The sequence below is a fragment of the Geotrypetes seraphini genome, chromosome 11, assembly GCF_902459505.1.
Source record: "Geotrypetes seraphini chromosome 11, aGeoSer1.1, whole genome shotgun sequence".
NCBI classification, from domain to species: Eukaryota; Metazoa; Chordata; class Amphibia; order Gymnophiona; family Dermophiidae; genus Geotrypetes; species Geotrypetes seraphini.
Window position 1 is genome coordinate 47,368,344 of NC_047094.1, and position 21,520 is coordinate 47,389,863.

Genomic DNA, 21,520 nt, shown 5'->3' on the forward strand with positions numbered 1-21,520 from the left:
TGACCAGATTAGTTTCAATACATTTTTTACTTGCTTTCATACTCAGATAGATATATTATTGAATGCCCCTCGTATCCTCATCTAGTAAGAAATGAGTAAACTGAGATGGGAACAGTAGTCTCTTCTACAGTCCTGCAGAGAGTTGGTGGTGTATGGCATTATAGCTCGCATCCAGGAATTTTCCTGCTGTAACATTTTCATGATTTTCTTATCTTCCATTTTCTTCTATTTTCACTCTGTAGGATGTTAATTTAAAAATGCCCCGGACTAACCAGCTCCTGCACTTTGCATTCCGTGAGGACAAGCAATGGAAAATGCAGCAGGTATAAGGTGATTCTCTGTCTAGAATGAGTCCATTCAGTCAGACGAGGCATTGGATAATGTGCAGTGTAGATATTTTTTTCCATTTTCTAAAAGCTTCTCTTTCCAAGGTATTGATCAATCAGTTACAAAAGGGGTGTAGCCCTGCGAGCCATCTCTATCTCATCAATAATAATAAAACCCTAAGTGCGCATGCGCACTCCTACCTCCATGATCCCTGCCTCCGTGATCCGTGGCAGAGTAGGCAGAGACATGGTAATAGCGGCGCGAGTGGCGGTTTTCAGCGAGTGTGCAGTCTAATAAAACCCTAGCCGCGCATTTGCACTTGAAACTCCATACCTCCGCATGCGCAGTATAATAGAACCGCCGAGCAGGGAGGAACCGCCGAGCAAGGGAAGCATCTCAACGCAGTGGCAGCAGGAACCGCCAAGCAGGGAAGCGTCTCAGCGCAGTGGAACTGCCGAGCAGGGAAGCGTCTCAGCGCAGTGGAACTGCCGAGCAGGGAGGAACCGCTGAGCAGGGAAGCGTCTCAGGGCAGTGGCAGCAGTCCTGACCTGCCAACCCCCTATTCCTTACCCAAAGCAGCAGAGGCAGCGCTGTAAATAGGCTGTTCGCGGCAAGCCCCGGCAGGGCCTTTCCTCTGCTGCATCACTTCAGATGCGGTAGAGGAAAGGCCCTGTCAGGGCTGGCCGCGAACGGCCTGTTTTCAGCGCTGCCACTGAAGAAAGAAAGACTTACAGACAGACAGGGGCAGGGAGACAGAAAGAAAGAAAGGGAGCAGGGAGAGAGAGAGAAAGAAAGATAGAGGGGGCAGGGAGAGAGACAGAAAGAAAGAAATTCTACACATCTATTCTAGCACCCGTTAATGTAACGGGCTTAAATACTAATCATCTTATAATTGTCATGAAGCCGTGAGTCTGAACACTTTTTCTTGTTTACCATACAGTTGCATTTATTTGATGGGTGGGGGGAGAATAGCATATCGATTTCATATACAAAATGGGGGAAGAGAGTCTCCCAAAACAAAACCCAAAATAAGAAAGACAAAATAAAACTCAGAATATAAGTTTCAGATGCCGTGCCAGGCGTTAAAAGGCACTAAGTAATGCATTTGAAATAAGAGCAGAGAGAATGGCGCATTTCTGCTTTACAACCCATGTTCAGCTGATGTGGTAGCAAATGTGACTGCTGTAGCAGTCCAAATGTGGAATGGGATGAGTTATCACGGCTAGTTCATCGTGGGACGTTTCAGCACAGCCATGCTGATATGGCCACACTGAATCCCATTCTGAAAAGGGACAGGGTACTGGAGAAGGAGAGCTACAGTATTGTTGGTGGACCTCAGGTATGAGTTTGATGGGGGGGTGCTTGAGGGAGAGGTGCCAGATCGCGGATAGGAGGGGAGATATGCTAGACTCAGGAGAGTAGAAGACAGAGCGAGAGATGGCAGATCACAGGGAGAAGAGATCAGTCTCGTCCCCAGTCTCCAAATGTGTATGAGCAGGAGTGCTTGGCATGTGAGGGCAGCCTATTTGGTGGTGGCTGGGGTGTTTGTTCTTAATAACATGTTTATTGCAGGACGTTTCATGGGATGATTCAGCGCTGAAATGGCCGCACTGAACCGACTGCAATGAATCAATCTAGAGTAGACCCATCAAAACATTAACTGTCCAAGATGGCTTAATATGATATTAGTGATCTAATATATATATTAGACAACATATAGCATGATTTCAGTTTTATTGACTAGAAAACAGGACAGTAACATCCTAGGCATAGCCTGCTTTGCCAACTTCATTAAGAATGTGGGGTTGTTGTTTTGTTTTTTTTAATTTATAACAATTTTAAATTAACTTCTAAAGAAACAACTTTAAATAAGGCACAGCTTACAGAAATATCATCACTAAACTGGAAATATCAGTAAACTTTTGCTTACCATATTTTGGGAGCCAAGGAAGAAAATATAATTTAAGGAAATTTAAAAATAAAAGAAACTGCAGAGTTAAGGATATTCATGGGATTTATCGATCACGGCTGATTACTTCTCTCACAGAGATTCTATTAGCTCTATAGGATCACAGAAAGGTAATTAATCGCACTATAGATTACAAAACTCCTTCATGAAAGAAATGTTAATAGAGATATTACCCCCAGCATAACACTTGTTTTAAAAGACCAAGAAATCCCACTCACTGGCTGGGAAAGAATTCTAATATATGATCCCACAAATTGCTCAACCATATGTCTGAAATACTGTCTTGAAGCTGCATTATGAATTGGTTCAAGTACAGTGGTGGCAAGAAGAGTCGTTCTTCTTTTAACGAGCTCCATAGAAGCAGATTCAAGGAGTCTCCATACTTTCAAACTTGCTGCTCTCAAAATCCCAGCTGAAGACACAGTAAAATCTTACAGGTCACACAACAGGATCTCCAAACATTCAGTTCTTGCAACTTGTTGATTCTGTGCTTAAATGTGGTCAAACGCGGCCACACATGTGCATACATTTCATTTAAGCTTCATATCTGGAGTGAATTAACCAAAGTGAACAGTGCTTCTTACAAGAGTAACTGCCGCTAGTGTCTCTAAATACCACAGCTCTTCAGAAAGCAACGATGAACCCAGAGAAAGGGGGAGAGGGTGAGACACTCAAACCTCCCTCCCCCCCCACCCTGACGATTACTCCACTTCTTCAACCAATAATATGGAAAGATACAATTTTACATCATCCTTTCCACAGCTGAGCCAATACTTTGCTTTACTGGGATCATGTGCTCGGTAATAGTGCAGAGAAAAGCACTCCTGGGTTGTGGCAGAGCAACATGGATTGTCAGATTAACAATACCCCATCCATAATTTGTCCTATGAGCCATTAGGACTGTCCTGAGATGCTGAAATGTCTGTCTGTGGCTTCACTTCACAAGATTCCATACAAAACACATCAATCAAAATTATTACTAATTTTAAAAAAATGATCATGTGACCCCATTATTAATGAAAAGCTCACTGGTTACCAATTAATCACAGAATTACTTGCAAAATTCTCCTTCTAACCTTTAAGACCCGTGCTTCTAACCGTCCAGAGTTCATAAACAGATAGCTTATTACTTATACTCCTTCCAGATTACTCAGATCAGCTTCACAACATCTCTTCTGTATTCCATCAATAAATCATTTCGACACAATGCGCACATCTGTATTTTCAATAACATCACCCTCCCTATGGAATGCTGCGCTTTTGCATTTAAGGGAAGAAACATCCTTGACTCAATTTAAGTCAAAATTAAAGATATTTTTATTCAAAGACGTCTTTGACAAATCATTCTGATTTTTTACCCCTATCCTTTTGTTTTTTTACCTTATTTGTAGCTTTTCTTTTCTATAATGTAGTTCCTACCCTTCACCTGAATGTTATTTAAGTCCTTTGAATATTGTATATGTGAATTTTATTGTATACCACTTAGAAACTTTGTATAGGCGGTTTAACAATTTTTTTAATAAACTTGGAAACTTGTTTGAACCATCTCGGGCAACTCAATTGGTCTGACAGGGTGAAGCTGCAGATTTAACCTTTCTTTCCCCATAGGGAGCAGCAAAAACTTAGAACCACAATAGAGCTTTTGAGCGTTTTGTTTTCCTATGTGAAATCTAATCTAATCTAATCTTTGGTTTATATACCAGGTCATCTCCCAGTGGAGCTCGACTCAGTTCACATATAATTAGGACTAGAGTACATAGCAGAAAACATAGGAGAAGGAAGAACTAATTAAAAACTAAAGTGCATAAGAAAAATAACTATAATATTATCATTTCGTTGAGGCTGTAGTTAAACCATTTAAAAATTGCGAGAACAACAAAGTTTTCAGGAATTTTTGCAGCTGGCCTAAAATCTTTTATTAGTTTCATTGGCTATCGTATTCAGCTTATACAGATCAAAAAGTTCTATGGATTGAGCATTTGCTCTCACTTAGCTTTCTGTCTGGCTTAAAGGCTTTCTTCGTGTTCTGATGCTTTTGTTCCTTTAGAGTAAATGCTTTTCCCTAGGTGGGTAACTTGTAGCTGTTGTTTCCAAGGAGATTTCACCACTATCTTCTGATTTTGTCTTGTGGCATTTTGTATTTATAGATCCAAGATGCCAGGAACCATGTAAATCAAGCAATTTATCTGCTCACCAACCGAGATGAGAAGTATAAGTTCCATACTGGGTCAGAAGTCTTGAAGGTGAGTACTGAGGAGGGAGGGCATGATGGGGTAGGATACACAGTAGAATATCATCAGAGAGATCATTTTTGTTTGCTTGTGATTTGAAAAGGAAACATGATGTCAAATGTTGTTTTCATATCGACATCCAAGATCAATCGTCATTGATCATCGCAGCTCTTCGCTCAGGCTATACAACTCCATTCTTTGACCTGATTTCAAAGTAACCAAGGTATAGCCAAATATGCCAAACTCAATATCTGTTGTAGGTACCTTGAAAAATCAGACATGTTTACAATACATCAGAGATGCGTACTTTGCGTAGCCCATTTTCAACATCCATGTACCCTATTTCCAGAAGTTTTTTCCTTTTGGCTTTCCAGATACTACTGGGATTGTGATGCTTGGGGTCCTCATTCACAGCTATCCAGAAGGATTTTTTTAAACCTATTTGTTCTAAGAAAGCAGCCCTTGGCCATGTATCATTGGGTCAAAGGCCTTATTTCTGTCTAGAATGGGTATATCTTGAACCTAACAATTGAATTTCACTGCTATATGGTGGCTTCACTTCCTCCTGGGACCTTCTCACTGCCGCTCTTAGTGGCTCAGACAGTAAAAATCAAACCTGGTAGCACAAAGGTCTCAGATTAAGCCCTTGCAGACCATTGCTCTTGTATCTCATGGTCAGTTCCTTTGCAATCAGTATACAATTCCTTACAGATGGGTTGTGTACCCCAACTTGCTCAGCTCCGTCTCCTTGGGCAGTGGCCTCTCTTCAGTCTTAACTTCTATAAGTGAGTTGAGAAAGTGTCTTTTCCTCTGCTCTGCACTAGACTTGTTAATTTCAGGTATTAATCAATCTTTTTTGAGGCTTCCCTGTGGTAATTGACCATACTTTTTTAAAAGAGTACCTCCCTGGTCGGAGGCTCTAACACTTGCAGCTTGGAAATAAATTCACTGGAAGCAATGCTCACCCCTGCAGAGTCAGGTGCTTGACTGCAGATTTATCCCCATGACTGGCCAGGAGGCTTGGTGGAGGTCGACTGCGTCACCCCCTCACCCCACCAAGCGTGAGGGGTTGAGCATTTCAGTTTTGTAACCTGAAACAAGTTTGTAACCAAAGAAACAAGCTGCTGAAGCCACCCTTGCTTGTCTGAAGCAGAAATGCCCTCTCCATTTCCAACTGCAATAAGAAGCTGATTCAATCACAGCACATGGCAGATCTGTGAGTACAGCTCATTACTGTCTATGGGAAAATTGGGGTGGGTCAAAAATTGGCAAAATTAAGGGTTTCTGGGATTATCTCAAGGGTCCCTCGCCTCTAAAAGCCTAATTTGGGCATTTTTGAACTTATAGTTTTGCTCCCACAGGCCATTTTTTAGTGCTAAAATGCTGCTGCTGCAGCAGCCATCTTGAATTTCCCAACTTTGTTTTAAAGGTTTCTATATGCCTCTAAAACACTTCAATATAAGTTTAAATTGATTATAATGGACTCTTCAGGTATTTTGATACCTATATCATGCAAAGTTTGCACTGGGTGGGCACCTGAGGAGCAAAGGCTGAGCTGAAAGGCAAAGCAGTCAGAGTATTCTCTAACAGTGCTACAGTGGTAGCCCAATTGTTGTTCTGGTGGGAAGAAGTCCATCTGCAGGCAATAACAGCAGCACACATAGCAGGAGTAGACAATGTCCAAGCCAAATTTCAGCAGGCGGATGCTGGATCCAGGGGAATGGTCATTGTCCCAAAGAGCTTTCAACTGCATTGTGAGACGCTGGGAGTGAATGATGTTCGACCTCATGGCATTAGCAGAAAACCAAGAAAGACCCTTGGATTTTCAGTCAAAGATTCAAGTCAGAAAGCGTTGGAATGGACGCTCTTGTATAGCCATGGCCAGCAAGAGAACTGCTGTAAATTTTCCCACCATGGCTGATAGACTGAGTCATTTGCAAAATATCGGCTCATTGGGGACTGGTAGTCCTCATACCCAAGATTGACCATGTTGTCTATGGTACACAGATCTGGTCCTCTTGCAGCAGGACAGTGACCTCGGACTACCGCTGCACCAAGGCATTCTGTCGCTGGGAACCATTGTATTAGTCAATCCAGAACACTTTGGTCTTACGGTATGGCTATTGAGCGTGTAACCTTATCATGGAAAGGATATTTGAAGATAGTGATTTTTAATCTCCATCTAGAAAGCCAACAACAGTAGCGGCTTATATTAAAGCGTGGAAAGCTTTTCTGCATTGGTGCAAGGATAATTAGTTGGATCCTTTCTGGGTCTCCATTCTCGAGGTCCTCTTGTTCCTACAGGAAGGATTGGAGAAGGGCTTGGCAGTTGGATCTCTTAAAGTTCAAGTAGCTAATCTGTCTTGCTTCTGGGCTAGAGTAGATTGAGTGTGTCTAGCCTCTCATCCGTATGTTTCCAGGTTCCTGAAGGGAGCTCCGAGGCTTCACCCTCCAGTAAGACAGCCATTTCCAACATGGAATCTTAATATCGAATTAAGGGCCCTTACCAAGGCTTTGTACGAACCTTTATCGGACGGTCTCTCATGGATCTGATTGTGAGAAGATGGTGTTTTTGGTCACAATTACTTCAGTTAGTAGGGTGTCCAAGCTGTAGGCATTATGCAGAGAACCTTTCCTCAGATTCAAGGAATCAAGAGTGTTATTACGCACCATGCCTTCCTTTCTATTAAAGGTGGTTTTGGTATTCCATATTAATCAGGAAGTAAGGCTATCTGCGTTTCAGCCTATGGGCAAAAAGAAACGGGTTTTGCAGTTGCTGAATGTTCGGAGGGCGCTTCTCAACTATCTTGAACTGACAAATAAATTTAAACTTTCAGACCATCTATTTGTCTTATCTAGCTCTAATCATCGGGTAAGGCCAGTCTCTAAGGCTTCAATATCCTGATGGTGATCTCCTTGGCATACATTGCCTCCGGTAAACAACCGCTAGTCGCCCTGAAAGCTCATTCTTCCAGAAGTGTGACTTTCTCTTGGGTAGAGTCCAGGGCAGTGCCGCATGATGAAATTTGCAGGGCAGCCATATGATCCACTATTCATACCTTTATGAAGTTTTGTAGAGTGGACGTGTCAGCACAAGCGAGACATGGATTTTGGGTCCTTGGTGCTTGTTGCAGACTCATCTGTCCTGCCCTAGACTCAAAGGACTGCTCTGGTACATTCCATCAATAAGAAATCATATGCTGTTTGTACAGGAAGGAAGGATTAGTTTCTTATACCTTTCCCTGTCAGAGATGAATACAACCTATTTACAGTGGCTTAACTTATGGCCAAAAAAAAGAAAAGGAAATTATTGTAAGGCAAGGGATTGAGTCCCACTGCACACTGCTTTCACACAGCTATGCATCTGTTGGTGCTGGTTGCACACAGGTAGGTGATGAGTTGGTTCCACCTCTAGTTTTGCAGTGATTTACTGTTTTTTGTCCTATTGGTTGCTGTTCTTATTCCTATTGCAGAGCAAAGTTAATGTTATTGAGGACTCCCCCGAACCCCTCCTTGTTATCATTTCCTCTTCTAGGGGTTATTGCTTGCTTTGGTACAGACTGAAGAGAGAGAGCACTGCTTAGGGAGACAACGAGGCAGAGCTGAGAAAAATGATTGAGGCCTTCTACAGTCCAACTTGTGAGTTGGGGTACACAACTCATCCATAAGGAATCGTATGCTGTTCTACAGGAAAAAGGATTATTGTGGTAAGAACCTAATCCTTCCTTTTGCTCTAATGATATGTTTGTGAACCTTTTTTCCTAGCTAATGGATGCTGTGATGCTGCAGCTGACCAGAGCCCGGAATCGTCTCACCACACCAGCCAGCCTAACTCTCCCAGAGATTGCCTCTAGCAGCCTGACGGTAACCATCTTGTTACTCTTGGTGCCCTCACCTTTTCCATCTTGGGGACAAGATGCATTGAGATTATGGAAGAATTTTGCGGATTAGGGGATAGAAGGGTTTACTACACAGGTCCTGGACCTGTTGGGCCGCCGCATGAGCGGACTGCTGGGCGCGATGGACCTCAGGTCTGACCCAGCAGAGGCATTGCTTATGTTCTTATGTTATCACATTTTGATAGATATTTATATAGACATCTCTGGTCTCACCTCCCTTGAAAAGGTAGAAAGATATCTCTTATGCTTGATTTTTTTTTTTCCCCTATTCTGAAGGTTGTCTATTACTATGTTGGGGATGACTGAACAGAAAATAGGTTTGGATCAGTTTAGTTTTGTGATTGACATGACATATTGTATTTCATATTGTAAAGGAGAACGGGAAGACAAGTTTCTAGTATCTGATCTTAAAATGCCCCTTGCATTCTTTCTAGAGCATAGATTGCAAACTGGTTTCATGTATATTTATTGTCATCAGTACTGATTTATGTAATAGTTATATAGACCATCTCTGTAATTCTTTTTCAGAAAATGTTTACTCCAGCACTGCCTGGAGACATCCTAGTGAACTTCTACATTAATCTGAATAAACTGTGCTTACTGGTTTATCAGCTGCATGCTTTGCAGCCTAATTCAACCAAGGTAATGGAATCACTTAGTTACTCTCATCTTTATTCCCTAAATAAGTTCAACCAAGGTAATGGAATCACTCAGTTACTCTCGTCTTTATTCCCTAAGTAAGTTCAACCAAGGTGAAAGCTTGTTTCCCAGTCCATTCATGGGCTCACCTCTTGCCCTCTCTCCCAGTGTCCCAATACATGTATGGGCATAAAGGGTTCATGAGGAAAAAAACTGAGAGTAACTTTTTTTTTTTTTTAATAAATATTGCATCACACACATTAAGGTGGGAGGGGGATGGGACTGGGAGAATTTGTTATATAGTTGCAGTTATTCTATATTGATATGGTTTTAAGCAGATCGCTGTTTTTGTTTATATGTAATAACAATAAAATGCTAACAAAATTATTGCATGACATAAGTTGTATGATTTTTTAAAATGTAATTTTCTTTGTTTCTATCTAATCTACCCACCCGCACTAAGCTCTAATCTCTTCCTTTCCGTTAGATCTTATCATATTTCTTGAATTCAGATACTGTTCTCATCACCACTACATCATCACCCTTTTTGTAAAGAAATTTTTTTAGATTACTTACGAGTCTGTCTAGCTCTTTCACCCTCATCCTATGTCCCCTTGTTCCAGAGCTTTCTTTCAATTGTACGAGTCCTGTCTAAGAGATATTTAAGTCTCTACCATATTTCCCCTCTCTTGCCTTTCTTTCAGGGTATTAGATTGCCAGTCTCAATATGCTCTGACAAAGACCAATGGCTGTTCCGTAGCATCCCTCTAGATTCCCACCAGCAAAAGGAGACTGAGGAGTATCGATTTCTAAGTTAGACTATATGTGAATGGTGTACAGTTCTCCCCCGATATTCGAGGGGGTTCCATTCCAGGAAACCCCGCGAATCTTGAAAAACTGCAAATACGATTTTTCGTGGGGGAGACTGGAGAGGGCAGCGGGTGGGCAGGAGAGAGCAGCCGGAGTGCCGGCAAGTGAAGGAAATCATTTGCTGTATGCTCCTACCACCTCTTCCTGCACTAAAGTCAGGCCTTACCAATCAGGAGCTACATGTCAGAGCAATCCTCAAGTTGACTGGCTGCTGCCAACAGAGGTCAGCTGAAGCACAAAAATAAGCCCCTAATTAGGGACAGTGGTGTGAGGAGGGGTAGACTCAGTTATCTGGGTGTGACACCACCAAGGTAAAGGAGAACACCCTCCCCTCCTCCCCCCCCCCCCGCATGTCTCTGCCCCAGTGCAGCATTCAGAGTCCACAGGCCAAGGATTATCTACGAGTCCCAGGCTCAATGGTTGCCTTGATCCTGGAGAAATTGGGTCTTATCTGCTAATTTTCTTTCCTTTAGTTAGTCCCTCCAGACTGGCACAGACTGCTGTGATAAGCATTCCTACCAGCAGATGGAGTCTGAGGCGCACTGATTTCTGACTTAGACTATAATTGAGCTGTGCATTTTCCTGAGAGTCACTGAATAGCCAAGCAGAACTCTCAGCATAGGAAAGAACAATGCGGCCATTCCCCCTCAGTGCACAAAGTCTGTATCCTGTTGCATACTTAAACACACACCCAATCTCCTCCCTCACTCCAGTGCCCATAATCACAAATCATGCATGTGAATACCATTGCCTTTCCCTGTACACAAACACATAGTCACATCCCTTGCACGTACTTGCACTTTCTGCCATTTTTATGTCAAATTGATAAGTCTTGTTTGCAGAAATTAAATGTTTGTCCAATTGGAGCAAATTCATGCTGTTCGGAATCACTTTTTTTTTTCCTGCAGAATTTCCGACCTTCTGGCAGTTCTGTGATGCACAATCCCGGATCTATGCTGTGAGTACACTACCATCTGTATTACTTTACAGCCTTCCCTCATGTCTCATCTTAACCCTATACTGAGCATTTCAAAAACTGCTGAGTCACTACAGATCCCCCTTCTTCTGCTGTGCAGAGCTGCTGCCATGTTTGGTCTTTCAGAATATATCTGTTTGGTTTTGTAGTGAGTATAACAACCAGAGGTTTGAAGTCAGCCATGTGCAGAAGGTGGAGTGTGTGGTACCCTGGTTGAACGATGCCTTGCTTTTCTTCACTGTTGCTCTCCAGCTGTGCCAGCAACTGAAGGATAAGGTATGGGCCATTATGTATGGGTGCTCACACACAGTCTGAATATTCTTGGTTTCCAGATAAAGACTTTAATTTTCATAGAAATTTTTAGTAACATTGTATTAATAGGTAACTCAGTTTGCCTTCCAATAGGGTCAAAACATGTACACTTTTCCCATTCATTCCAGCAATACTACTACCATGTTTCCCCCAAAATAAGACAGTGTCTTATATTAATTCTGGGCCCAAAAAATGCACTAGGTCTTATTTTCAGGGTAGGTCTTATTTTTTTCATGTACAGTGCCTCTCCTCTACCCCAATTCTTCCTCTTTTCTTTCTCTCCCCCACATGTGCAGAATCTTTCCTCCCCTCTCACCTTGTGCCTTCCCTCACATCCCCCTGTGCAGCAGAACCCTTGCATTATGCACAGAATCTTTCTATCCCTCCCTCCCATCCCTCGTGCAGCAGAACTCTTGCCCAGCTTCTATCCCTCCCTTGCAGCAGAACCCTTGCCCAGCATCTATCGCTCCCTTCCATGCAGCAGAACCCTTGCCCAGCTTCTATCCCTCACTTCCACGCAGCTGAACCACCGCTGACCCTCTCATCCAAACCCCGCCGACCATGAGACCTACAAACCTTCCTGCAAAGAGCAGCATGAGCAGCACTTTTAAAGAGGCTGCTTCGCGGCTTTCTCCCACCGGGGCCTTCCATGTGTCGCGTTGCTAATGACATAATCAGTGTTGCGGCAGAGGGAATGCCCCAGTGGGAGAAGGCTGTGAAGCAGCCTCTTTAACATGCTGCCAACGCTACTCTTTGTAAGTCTCGCGCTCGGAAGATCAGCGGGACTTGGACGGGAGGGAGAAATGAAAAGATGGGAGGGTCAGCCGGGATTTGGCTACATGGCAGGGGTGGAGGCAGGGGGAGGGGCGGTGGAAGCACTGCTGCTGGAGAATCCAGAGACTATGGCTTATTTTTGAGGTAGGGCTTATATTAAGACCGCCCCTGAAAATCATGCTAGGGCTTATTTTCGGGGTAGGTCTTATTTTCGGGGAAACACGGTAGCTAGAATTTTCTATGTGTCAATTTGCCTGTTTCTTGGCTTTGGTTGTTTTTATCTTTCTTTAGGATAGAAAAAGTAATTAAAAGTATGTTTGATTTCTTATGAGAATAATAGGTAGGGAGAGCTCTGAAAAATGTAAAGACAGCAGTATTTTCCTTTGAAATGAAGTAAGATCACCCTTTCTCATTCTGAAATCTAATTCATTTGACAGTTAAATTTTTAATCAAAGCATCTTTTTTTGTTGTAGTGGGGGGGCAGGAGACCCAATATGTGCACTTTTTTTGATCTAGTAAGATTCACAAAACTGTTCTGGTGACCCCATAGCCAGTTGGGTTTCAGCATACTGTTATACTCAGAATGAACATGCATGAGACTAAAACTTATATATACTGTAAATTTATCAGACATTTTCACTGTTTATTAAAACTTGCTATACTTCTCAACAGAAAATCAAAGCAGTTTATAGTGTAATTACAATATCAAAACAAATTCAAATATAAAACAATAATGTAAATGAATAAAATACAATAGAAAACAAAATATAACTAAAACATCTTAAAATAAAAGATACAAAACAGTAAAATCCTTTCCTGCAGTAGATATTGGATATTTTTCTATATACTCTTAAGGATCCCGCAATGGAGATCCCAGCAGATCATTTTTGGTGCTCTTTCAATCCAGTGTCCGAACTTCAAGTGTGAAAAGATGAGAAAGTGTAAATGCTCTCTGGACCCTTTTCTGTCATATCTATTTGCTAGTATTCCCTCACAAGCAATAATTTGGTTGACTACTCTTTTGAACTACTCATTGGAAAATGGATATTTTTCACATTCCATGGGGCAAATAACTCTCACCCCCTCTTCTAAAAAAAAAGTAGATCTAGATCCTACCATTTCCTCTCATTATTGACCAATTGCCAACATACCTTTGTTGACAAAAATGATAGAATCAATTGTCGATAGTCAACTTACTAACTATCTTGAGAAATTTTCAATACTTCGACCATTTCAACATGGATTTCGTTCAAATTTCAGCACCGAAAGCTTGCTGATCTCTCTACTTTCAAAAGTTTAACAATTACGATTACAAAACAAATATGCTAATCAGTTTGATCTATCTGCAGCGTTTGACGTAATGCAGCATGACATTCTGCTTTATTTACTTCCTCCAACTGTAACTTTGGATTCCGGGGTCTCCCTGCAGATCGAGTTCTCTTCCAAGATATTGGGAGTTCCCATAGACTCTTCTCTTACCTTTAAGGATCAAATAAACTCTCTTGTCAAGAAATGCTTCTTTAGCTTTCGAATGTTGAGGAAGATCAGAAACCTTTTCCACCAACAACACTTCTCTGTTCTGGTCCAATCTATCAAATTATCCCGGCTAGATTACTGTAACGCTATCTATCTCGGAATAACAAAGACCAGCCTTCAAATACTCCAACTGATACAAAATACCATTGCGAAATTAATTTTTGGAAAAAGTAAATTTGAAAATGTTTCTCCTTTGCTTTTAAACCTTCATTGGCTTCCGGTCTATCTCAGGATTCACTTTAAATGTGCATGTATTACTTTTAAAATTTTATATGGTATCTTCATCCCTCTTGTTCCTTTATTATGGAATGATTATAGATTCTCCTATGCAAGAGGCACCCAACAATTCAAACTCTCCCTTCCTTAAGTGAAAGGAATCAAAGGAATCAAGAATTTCAGTCAATCTTTGGTGTTCAAATTTTCTCAACTATGGAATGAACTTCCTCTTATTTTAAGGGGTCCTGATCCTTTTCAACTTTTTCATAAATCTTTAAAAAACTGTTTTATTTGCCAAAGTTTATTAAGTTTCAAGTTTATTAGATTTTAATATACCGACCATCAAGCAAATATCTGGACGGTTTACATTAGATTTAAAAATGACAGATAGGAGTAAGAAACAATTGAAGAAATATTAAGTAATTTAAATAATATATAGTGAACATTAAAGACATTAACAAGACGGACTTGACAGTGAGGAGAGAGGGAATGGATGGGTAAAGTTACATTGTAGGTAGAAAAAGGAGAAAGAGGGGTTGGGAAAAAAACATGTTGGATGGGAATAAAATATATGGAATTTTTGTAAAAGAGAGAAATTAGATAGAGGAGAAATTAAGAAGTGAGAAATTAAATAGAAGAGAATGCATCACGAAATAAAAAAAATTTTAAGTTTTTGTTAAATTTGTCAAGGTGTTGTTCGTCTCGAAGTGGTTGTGGAAGGGAGTTCCACAATGTCGGGGCAGTTACCGCAAAATTTATTTTGCGTGTGTAATAAAACTCTTTTATAGACGGAATCAATAAGAGATTTTGATTTGAAGATCTTAAAGTTCGAGTAGAGCACTGTGGAATAAGAAGTTTGTGAAGATATAGCGGCAGGTGGGAAGATTTTATTTTGAATGACAAAAGAATGATTTTATAGGTGATTCGATGTGTCACGGGTAGCCAGTGAGCTTCTTTTAATGCTGGCGTAACACTTTGGAAACTAGTCATATTAATATTTTTCTGATTGTTACCCTTTTAAGTATTTTTTAATTACTGTTAACTGAGTTGAGCTCCTTTTTGGCTGAAGACCTGGTATACAAAGCTAAGTTTTAGTTTAGTTTAGTTTAAAAGCATTGCAAAAAAACACATAGCCTTACTCAATTTTTTCAAAAAAATCAATCATATTAAAAAAAACTGACACCTAAATTAAAAATCATACAAACATTTCATTGAAAATAAAAAGTCATGCAAAATCACATATTCTTAATTGCTTAAAAAATGAAACATATTAAAAACTCATATAAACAAGTCAGAAGAAATTATCCTGAATTGCAAATGCTGTAAAACCCTCAAATCGTGCTAAATAAAGTAAAAAGGAAGGACCAATGCAATTTGGTGTGGCCTAGTGGTTAGAGCGACAGCTTCAGCACCCTGAGGTGGTGGGTTCAAACCCTGCGTAAGTCACTTAATCCTCCACTGCCCCAGGTACATCAGATAGATTGAGCCCACCGGGACAGATAGGGAAAATGCTTGAACTACCTGTATGTAAACTGCTTCGAGTTTGGTTGTAAAACTACAAAAAGGCAGCATACAAATCCCAATCCCTTTCCCTAAATTGCCAAAATGAGGATGTCAAAATACCACACAGTGCAGAGGCAATGATACAAAGTGATTGCGGCATGCAACAAGGCCGGTGATAACCCAGAAGACAACAATACAGTTTAGACCAGGGGTGTCCAACCTTTTGTTTTCTCTGGGCTGCATTGGTCGAAAAAAAATGTTTCTGGAGCTGCACAAACATGTAAACGCTGCAGCAAGACAGAGGAGGGAGCCGGCAAGATAGTAAACACCTTCGACCGGGGCCGCACAAAATACTTCACTGGGTCGCATGTTGGACACCCCTGGTTTAGAGTAACAAATATCTTAAGGCTGCAGCGAAATGAATCGGCATATGAGGAGAGTTGGTGTGGGAGTCGGAACAGAACATGGGCTACACAGTGTAAAGTGAAAAAAAACCAAAACCAGAACTGTACCTGGAACAAACTTGAAGAAAAACTCAAAGGTACTAAGCTTGGTCTCAGTCAGCAGTGAATCTATATTAAAGAGAGCGCATAAGATCAGTTAACGAAATAATGGGCAAAGCAGCAAAATAGAGAAGAACACTGTGGAGGAAAACACCAGTGTCCTACCGTAGTGGCATCTTCAACACATGAATATGCTAAAGAATTGGCACTTGCACAGTGGAGGTTAAAATAGGAAATATGATGTGGATGAATATGTATGAGCCGGCATTATAGAAAAGGAGAGGACAGGAAAAATCTAGGAATTTAAAAACATGCTAAAACCAGTAAAAAAAAAAAAAAAAAAGGAAAGGAAATAGTGTGCACAATAAAATAAGAGTATAAAAAATGAAGTTTAAAAAAAGCAATATAAAAACCACAGGGTAAAATAATAACACGTACTAAAAACAAGAGCCTTCTCTCAGTAAATGAATGAGAACTGAATGAACATACTGTATATTAAAGGAACAAAGTTGACTATTCCCCTCTTCTACGAAACTGCGCTAGCAGTTTCTAGCGCAGAGAGCCACGCTGAATGGCCTGTGCTGCTCCTGACGCTCATAGAAACTCTATGAGCGTCGGGAGCAGTGTGGGCCATCCAGCGTGGCTCCCAGCGCTAGAAAAAGCTAGCGCAGTTTCGTAGAAGAGGGTTATGTGCCTAAACAATATATTTTTAAAACCCTTTAAGATTATCTAATACCCTAATAGCCCCATTTTGGGTTATTTGAAGCTTTAGAAATCCAACTGGCTATGGGATCACCAGGAAAATTATGGGTAGCTGCCTTCTGGACTAGAGATTTAACTTCCATGTCCATTCCTTTGCAGATCTCCGTATTTTCCAGTTACTGGAACTTCAGTCCTTACTGAAAGAAACTTTTGCTATGAAAATACTCAAAAGTGGAAAAAAAAGGAAGTGGTGATAGGCAAGTGGACTGGATAAACTTTGCAGGTATTCTTAGGAGAAGTGCTCCAAAGAGAGGTTTCTGAGGGTATTGTATTTCCCTATCATACCTCAGGGTTACAGTAATTTTCCATGCTTTCCATAGGTTCAAGTGACATCACAGAACCAGCAGGAAGTTTCAATTATGGCAACTCCCCAGGAGCTCTGTTTTCATAGGGAAAAGTCATGTGTATCACAAACATTGCACACTTTTTATTTTTGTGTTTTTAATGATTATTTGAACTTAATCCAGCTATCTGTTACAGAGGGCCAGTGAAAGGGAATCCTTCTGTAAAAGCTAGCAGCATTTGCACATTACTTCATTGTCTTATTTATATTTTTTGGTATGTGAATGGAGAATGGGTTTGTTTGTTCATTTTGTTAGTATATATATATATATATATATATATTTTTTTTTTTTTTTTTTTACTACAGTAACTTTTTTCCATTCAGCAAGCAAACCGGTTCCACTTCTGTAGCCACTTAGGACTTTTGATAAGTCTGGCAGTCACCAAATTTGGGTTACCTAAGAGTGCAGCAAACAGATTTGGCTTCATAGTGATATAGATGAGAGGAAATGACAAACCTTGTTTTTAGAATCAAGTTCCCTAGAGCGCCATTTCTGGTTTCATCAATTAATTACTGTTTCATGGGGAAGAGTAGAGTTTCTTAGGCCCTAGGGGGAGCAGAAGTGGGAGTTGTGGGGTAGGGAAAGAGACTAACTTCCTGATCTACTAATATATTGTATATACAAAGAAATGGGTATAGTTAAGTTAACCAAAATATCTAAATTATGTAGTGGGGCCAACAGTATGCAAATGCCTCTAATGGAGGTTGTACAGCAGATCCATGAAGGCTACGTTGCAGGAGGGAGGGAATTGTATAACTCATCAACAGTTTTGAAGTCAGACAGAAATGGATCCAAATCAGCTGCTCGTGGAGTTTTGTTTTGAAATATGGTCATAGGCATAGTTTTGGGGTAGGCATGGGGAAAGGTACTCCCCCCCCCCCTTTGGGTGATGTTGAACCGGTCCCCCTTTCCACTACCAATATGACTTCTTACTCTGCCTTATCCCCAAAATGCAGGCAAACTACATATGTGAATGCTGGCTATAGGTAATCTAATGCATCAATGCTTACAGAGAATGAACTGTTGCACTGAATCTTTGATTAAGGGGAGGAGATAAAAAATTGTACTCATCTAATCTATAGCACCTCAGATTCATCCTGTCTTGATGAAAAATGACATAGCAGCGACCTCTTAAGTTGTTCTCCTTCAGTGTGAGCTCTTGTGATCAACCAGGGCCATTGCATCACCTTTTCAGTCCTTTGCTAGAAACTCTGTTATGTGGAACAGGATTTGATTGGTTCCTGCAGTTAATCATTTAATATGTGACCAATCGTATAAAAACAGATATAATATCAGGTGATGTGTGTTTTGGGCTAGTGGCATCAACTGAAAGGTTTCTCACTTTTTAGCTACAGAGAAGATAATCTGGTTTTCCATTCTGTTTTGGTGACACTAAAGTTTTTTTTCTTTCAGAAGACCAAGTCACTAATATGAGCTATGTGTGTGGTCCATAACTATCTGCAGTATGTATTTTGTAATTGAGTGTTAAATAAAATAAAATAAATCAGTGTACAGTATATTTAATAAAGATTGACTCAAGCTCACAGCTGTACTTGTTTAAAATAACCTACAGATCTTCATTAAGACAACCTTCAGTTATTTGAGTGTGTGTGTTTTCCAGAGCATAGGTGAAAGTATGTGGTGATGGTGGTGTGTGGGTTTTTTGTTTTTTTTACTTTTATTGAATATTTACTCCTGCGCAGACACAGGCAACAGATACTTGAGCAACTGGCCACATGATGGAAGGAGATTGCAGATGGTAGGAGTCTGGTCAGCAGACAAGACTCTCGTTGTCGCATCAAAGGCAGACAAGACACAAATGATGATGTATCACTTTTCAAACGTCTGTACCAGGGTTCCATCAGAGACAATCACCCATATGTGAGAATAACTGCCGATAACACTTGTTATAAAACAGTAACTGTGCTGGCTGTGCACTGGTGAAGAAAGGAGCTTTATTTTATTTGGTGGTTTTTGACTATTTTTTTTCCTCCTGTGGCTACCACAGTAGGAGACCAGGCAAACAAACACCTCACCTTCAAGAAAGGACAGTCGGACAAAAAAAAGGCAAGGGTGATGTCTTTTCAACCAGTAATATAATATTTCAACCAGTAATATAGTCTTTTCAACCAGTAATATAATAAAATCATTTTATTTTCACTTTCAGTGAAGCTGTGTATGCTGTTACTCACCACTCACGTGTCCCTGAGGAAGGTGCTTCCCCTACACTGAAACAGGGATCCTTGTCAGGACTATACTTGGTTAATAAAGATTATATTACCGGTTGAAAAGATGCCACCCTTGCCTTTTTTTTTGTCTGACCTACCACAGTAGGAAGACAGAAGAGGGGCTGATGGTGGAGAGACCTGACCTGTTGGTTGGGTCCCACAATACAAGGGCAAACTTTGCCTTTTATTTATTTATTTTTTTTTTTTTTACAGCCATTGCCACTTGCTAGTTCTGCAGTTTTAGGATCTGAGGTTAAGAAACCTCATGGTTCCCAGGCTCTGAATACAAGAGAAGAAGGGCTCACTACATGCAGTGTGAGAATGGTCTGAAATTTGGCAGCTAAAATTTAATGCTAAGAAATGCAAGGTCATGCATTTGGGCTGTAAAAACCCGAAGGAAAGGTACAGTTTGGAGGATGAAGAACTCGTGTGTGCGACAGAAGAGCGGGACTTGGGTGTGATTGTATGTGATGATCTTAAGGTGACGACGAAAGCTAGAAAGATTCTAAGGCGCATAGAAAGAGGTATGGCCAGTAGGAAAAAGGAGGTGGCGAGGTCTCATTTAGAATATTGTGTACAATGCTGGAGAATGCACCTTCAAAAAGATTTTTTTTAAAAAAAGGATGGAGCCTGTCCAGAAGAAGGCTACTAAAATGGTGCATGGTCTTCGTCATAAAATGTATGGGGACTTAACGATCTCAATATGTATACTTTGGAGGAAAAGCGAGAGAGGGGAGATATGATAAGAGACATTTAAATATCTATGTGGCATAAATGCGCATGAGTCGAGTCTCGTTCATTTGAAAGGAAGCTCTGGAATGAGGGCATAAGATGAATTTAAGAGGTGATAGGTTCAGGAGTAATCTAAGGAAACACTTTTTGCAGAAAGGGCGGTAGATGCATAGAACAGTCTCCCGGAAGAGGTGGTGGAGACGGAGACTGTGTCTGAATTCAAGAAAGCTTGGGATAGGCACGTGGGCTCTAAAGAGAGGAGATAATGGTTACTGCAGATGGGCAGACTAGATGAGCCATTTGGCTTTTTATTTGCCATCATGTTTCTATAATGGGTAAACTTGGCTTGCCTGATTTCAGCCACCAATCTAAAATTAAGATCTAAGAGAGAGATAATTAGCGAGTGAAATTTCCAGTGTGAAGACCTAAGGTGTAAAACGGGCACCTTGCCATGGAAATTGGGGAGGGAAAGAGAGCATTTTGTGTAAAATAGCAGTTGGAACCCAAGCACAGGGTAAAGCTTTGGATTCTTGCCCAGAAATAGCTAAGAAGAAAAAAAAATTTAAATTGAATCAGGTTGGGCAGACTGGATGGACCATTCGGGTCTTTATCTGCCGTCATCTACTATGTTACTATATATATGAGAGGCTTCCAACACAAACTGCACCATAGCGTAATCAAAATGCCCTGGAGCAGTGGCACAGATCGAGTTTTCACACTGCCAAGGAACTGGATAGCACTTTTGGAGAAGGTTGACACTTCCATAAACTACACAGCATGATCCCTTTTAAAACCTCGAGCTTGTGTCCTGCAGATTGTTTTATAGATGCTAGAATTCAGGTTTGCATATAACTGACTTTGTTATGATTCAGCTTGTTTTCAACATTTTGGTGACCTGCCTCTCATACAAAGACTCGTGGCCAAGTCATAAGATGAGGAAGTGTTTAGAAACGCAGAACATGAGACAGGTTGAAGGTGCCTGCAGGCGTTTGATCTTCCAAATTTACGTTTTATTTTTATTTTATTAAGCTGGTCCCCTCTCCCTGGCATCTTCTCTTACCACCAACCATATTACCAAGGAGGATTTGGATTTAGCTGAAGACAAGTTACAGGCAGGCGCTGTAGTATGGTGTCAGGTCAAAAGCGCGCCGGGACAAAGGCGCGCGCAGACAATTGAGCGCAGCGCGGAGGCGCGCGCCACAGAAAATTACTGTTTTTACGGCTCCGACTGAGGGGGGTGGGGGGGAACCCCCCACTTTACTTAATAGAGATTGCGCCGCTTTGTGGGGGCGTTGTGGGGGGTTGTAACCCCCCATATTTTACTGAAAACTTCACTTTTTCCCTGTTTTTAGGGAAAAAGTTAAGTTTACAGTAAAATGTGGAGGGTTACAACCCCCCAAACCCCCCACAACGCCAGCGCGATCTCTATTAAGTAAACTGGGGGGGCTCCCCAACAAAAACCCCCATCAGACCCCCTAAAAACTAATTTTCTTCGGCGCGCGCCTCCACCTTGCGCTCAGTTGTCGGCACGCGCCTTTGTCTTTCGCGGGGTTGTCTATGAACCATGTAGTATTTTCCTATCTTTAGCTGACTCAAAACTGTGGGACTCAAATCTATCTATCTTTAGCGGACTCAAATCTCAAAACTGTGGGAGTAGTTTATTTTAATCGTATTTTAGTAAACAGGTCCACAAGTTTAT

The 21,520-nt window shown here is 41.0% G+C and overlaps 1 protein-coding gene across 2 annotated transcripts in view; it reads left to right on the forward strand.

Moving 5' to 3' along the window:
* The window catches only part of ROGDI (rogdi atypical leucine zipper), a 47,867-nt gene extending 29,460 nt beyond the window's left edge, over positions 1 to 18,407 (forward strand). The window contains exons 5-12 of one of the 2 annotated variants that reach the window (XR_004541094.1): positions 243 to 323; positions 4,444 to 4,539; positions 8,293 to 8,391; positions 8,955 to 9,068; positions 10,844 to 10,893; positions 11,061 to 11,187; positions 16,617 to 16,740; positions 16,838 to 18,407. Coding sequence is in view for 1 of the 2 variants with exons in the window: in XM_033963319.1 (XP_033819210.1) it covers positions 243 to 323; positions 4,444 to 4,539; positions 8,293 to 8,391; positions 8,955 to 9,068; positions 10,844 to 10,893; positions 11,061 to 11,187; positions 16,617 to 16,658 (609 nt within the window). In the remaining variant the exon portion in view is untranslated. Of the gene's footprint in view, positions 1 to 242; positions 324 to 4,443; positions 4,540 to 8,292; positions 8,392 to 8,954; positions 9,069 to 10,843; positions 10,894 to 11,060; positions 11,188 to 16,616 lie in introns of both variants that reach the window. The other variant, XM_033963319.1, reaches the window with a different exon arrangement.
* The last annotated feature ends 3,113 nt before the right edge of the window (positions 18,408 to 21,520 follow it).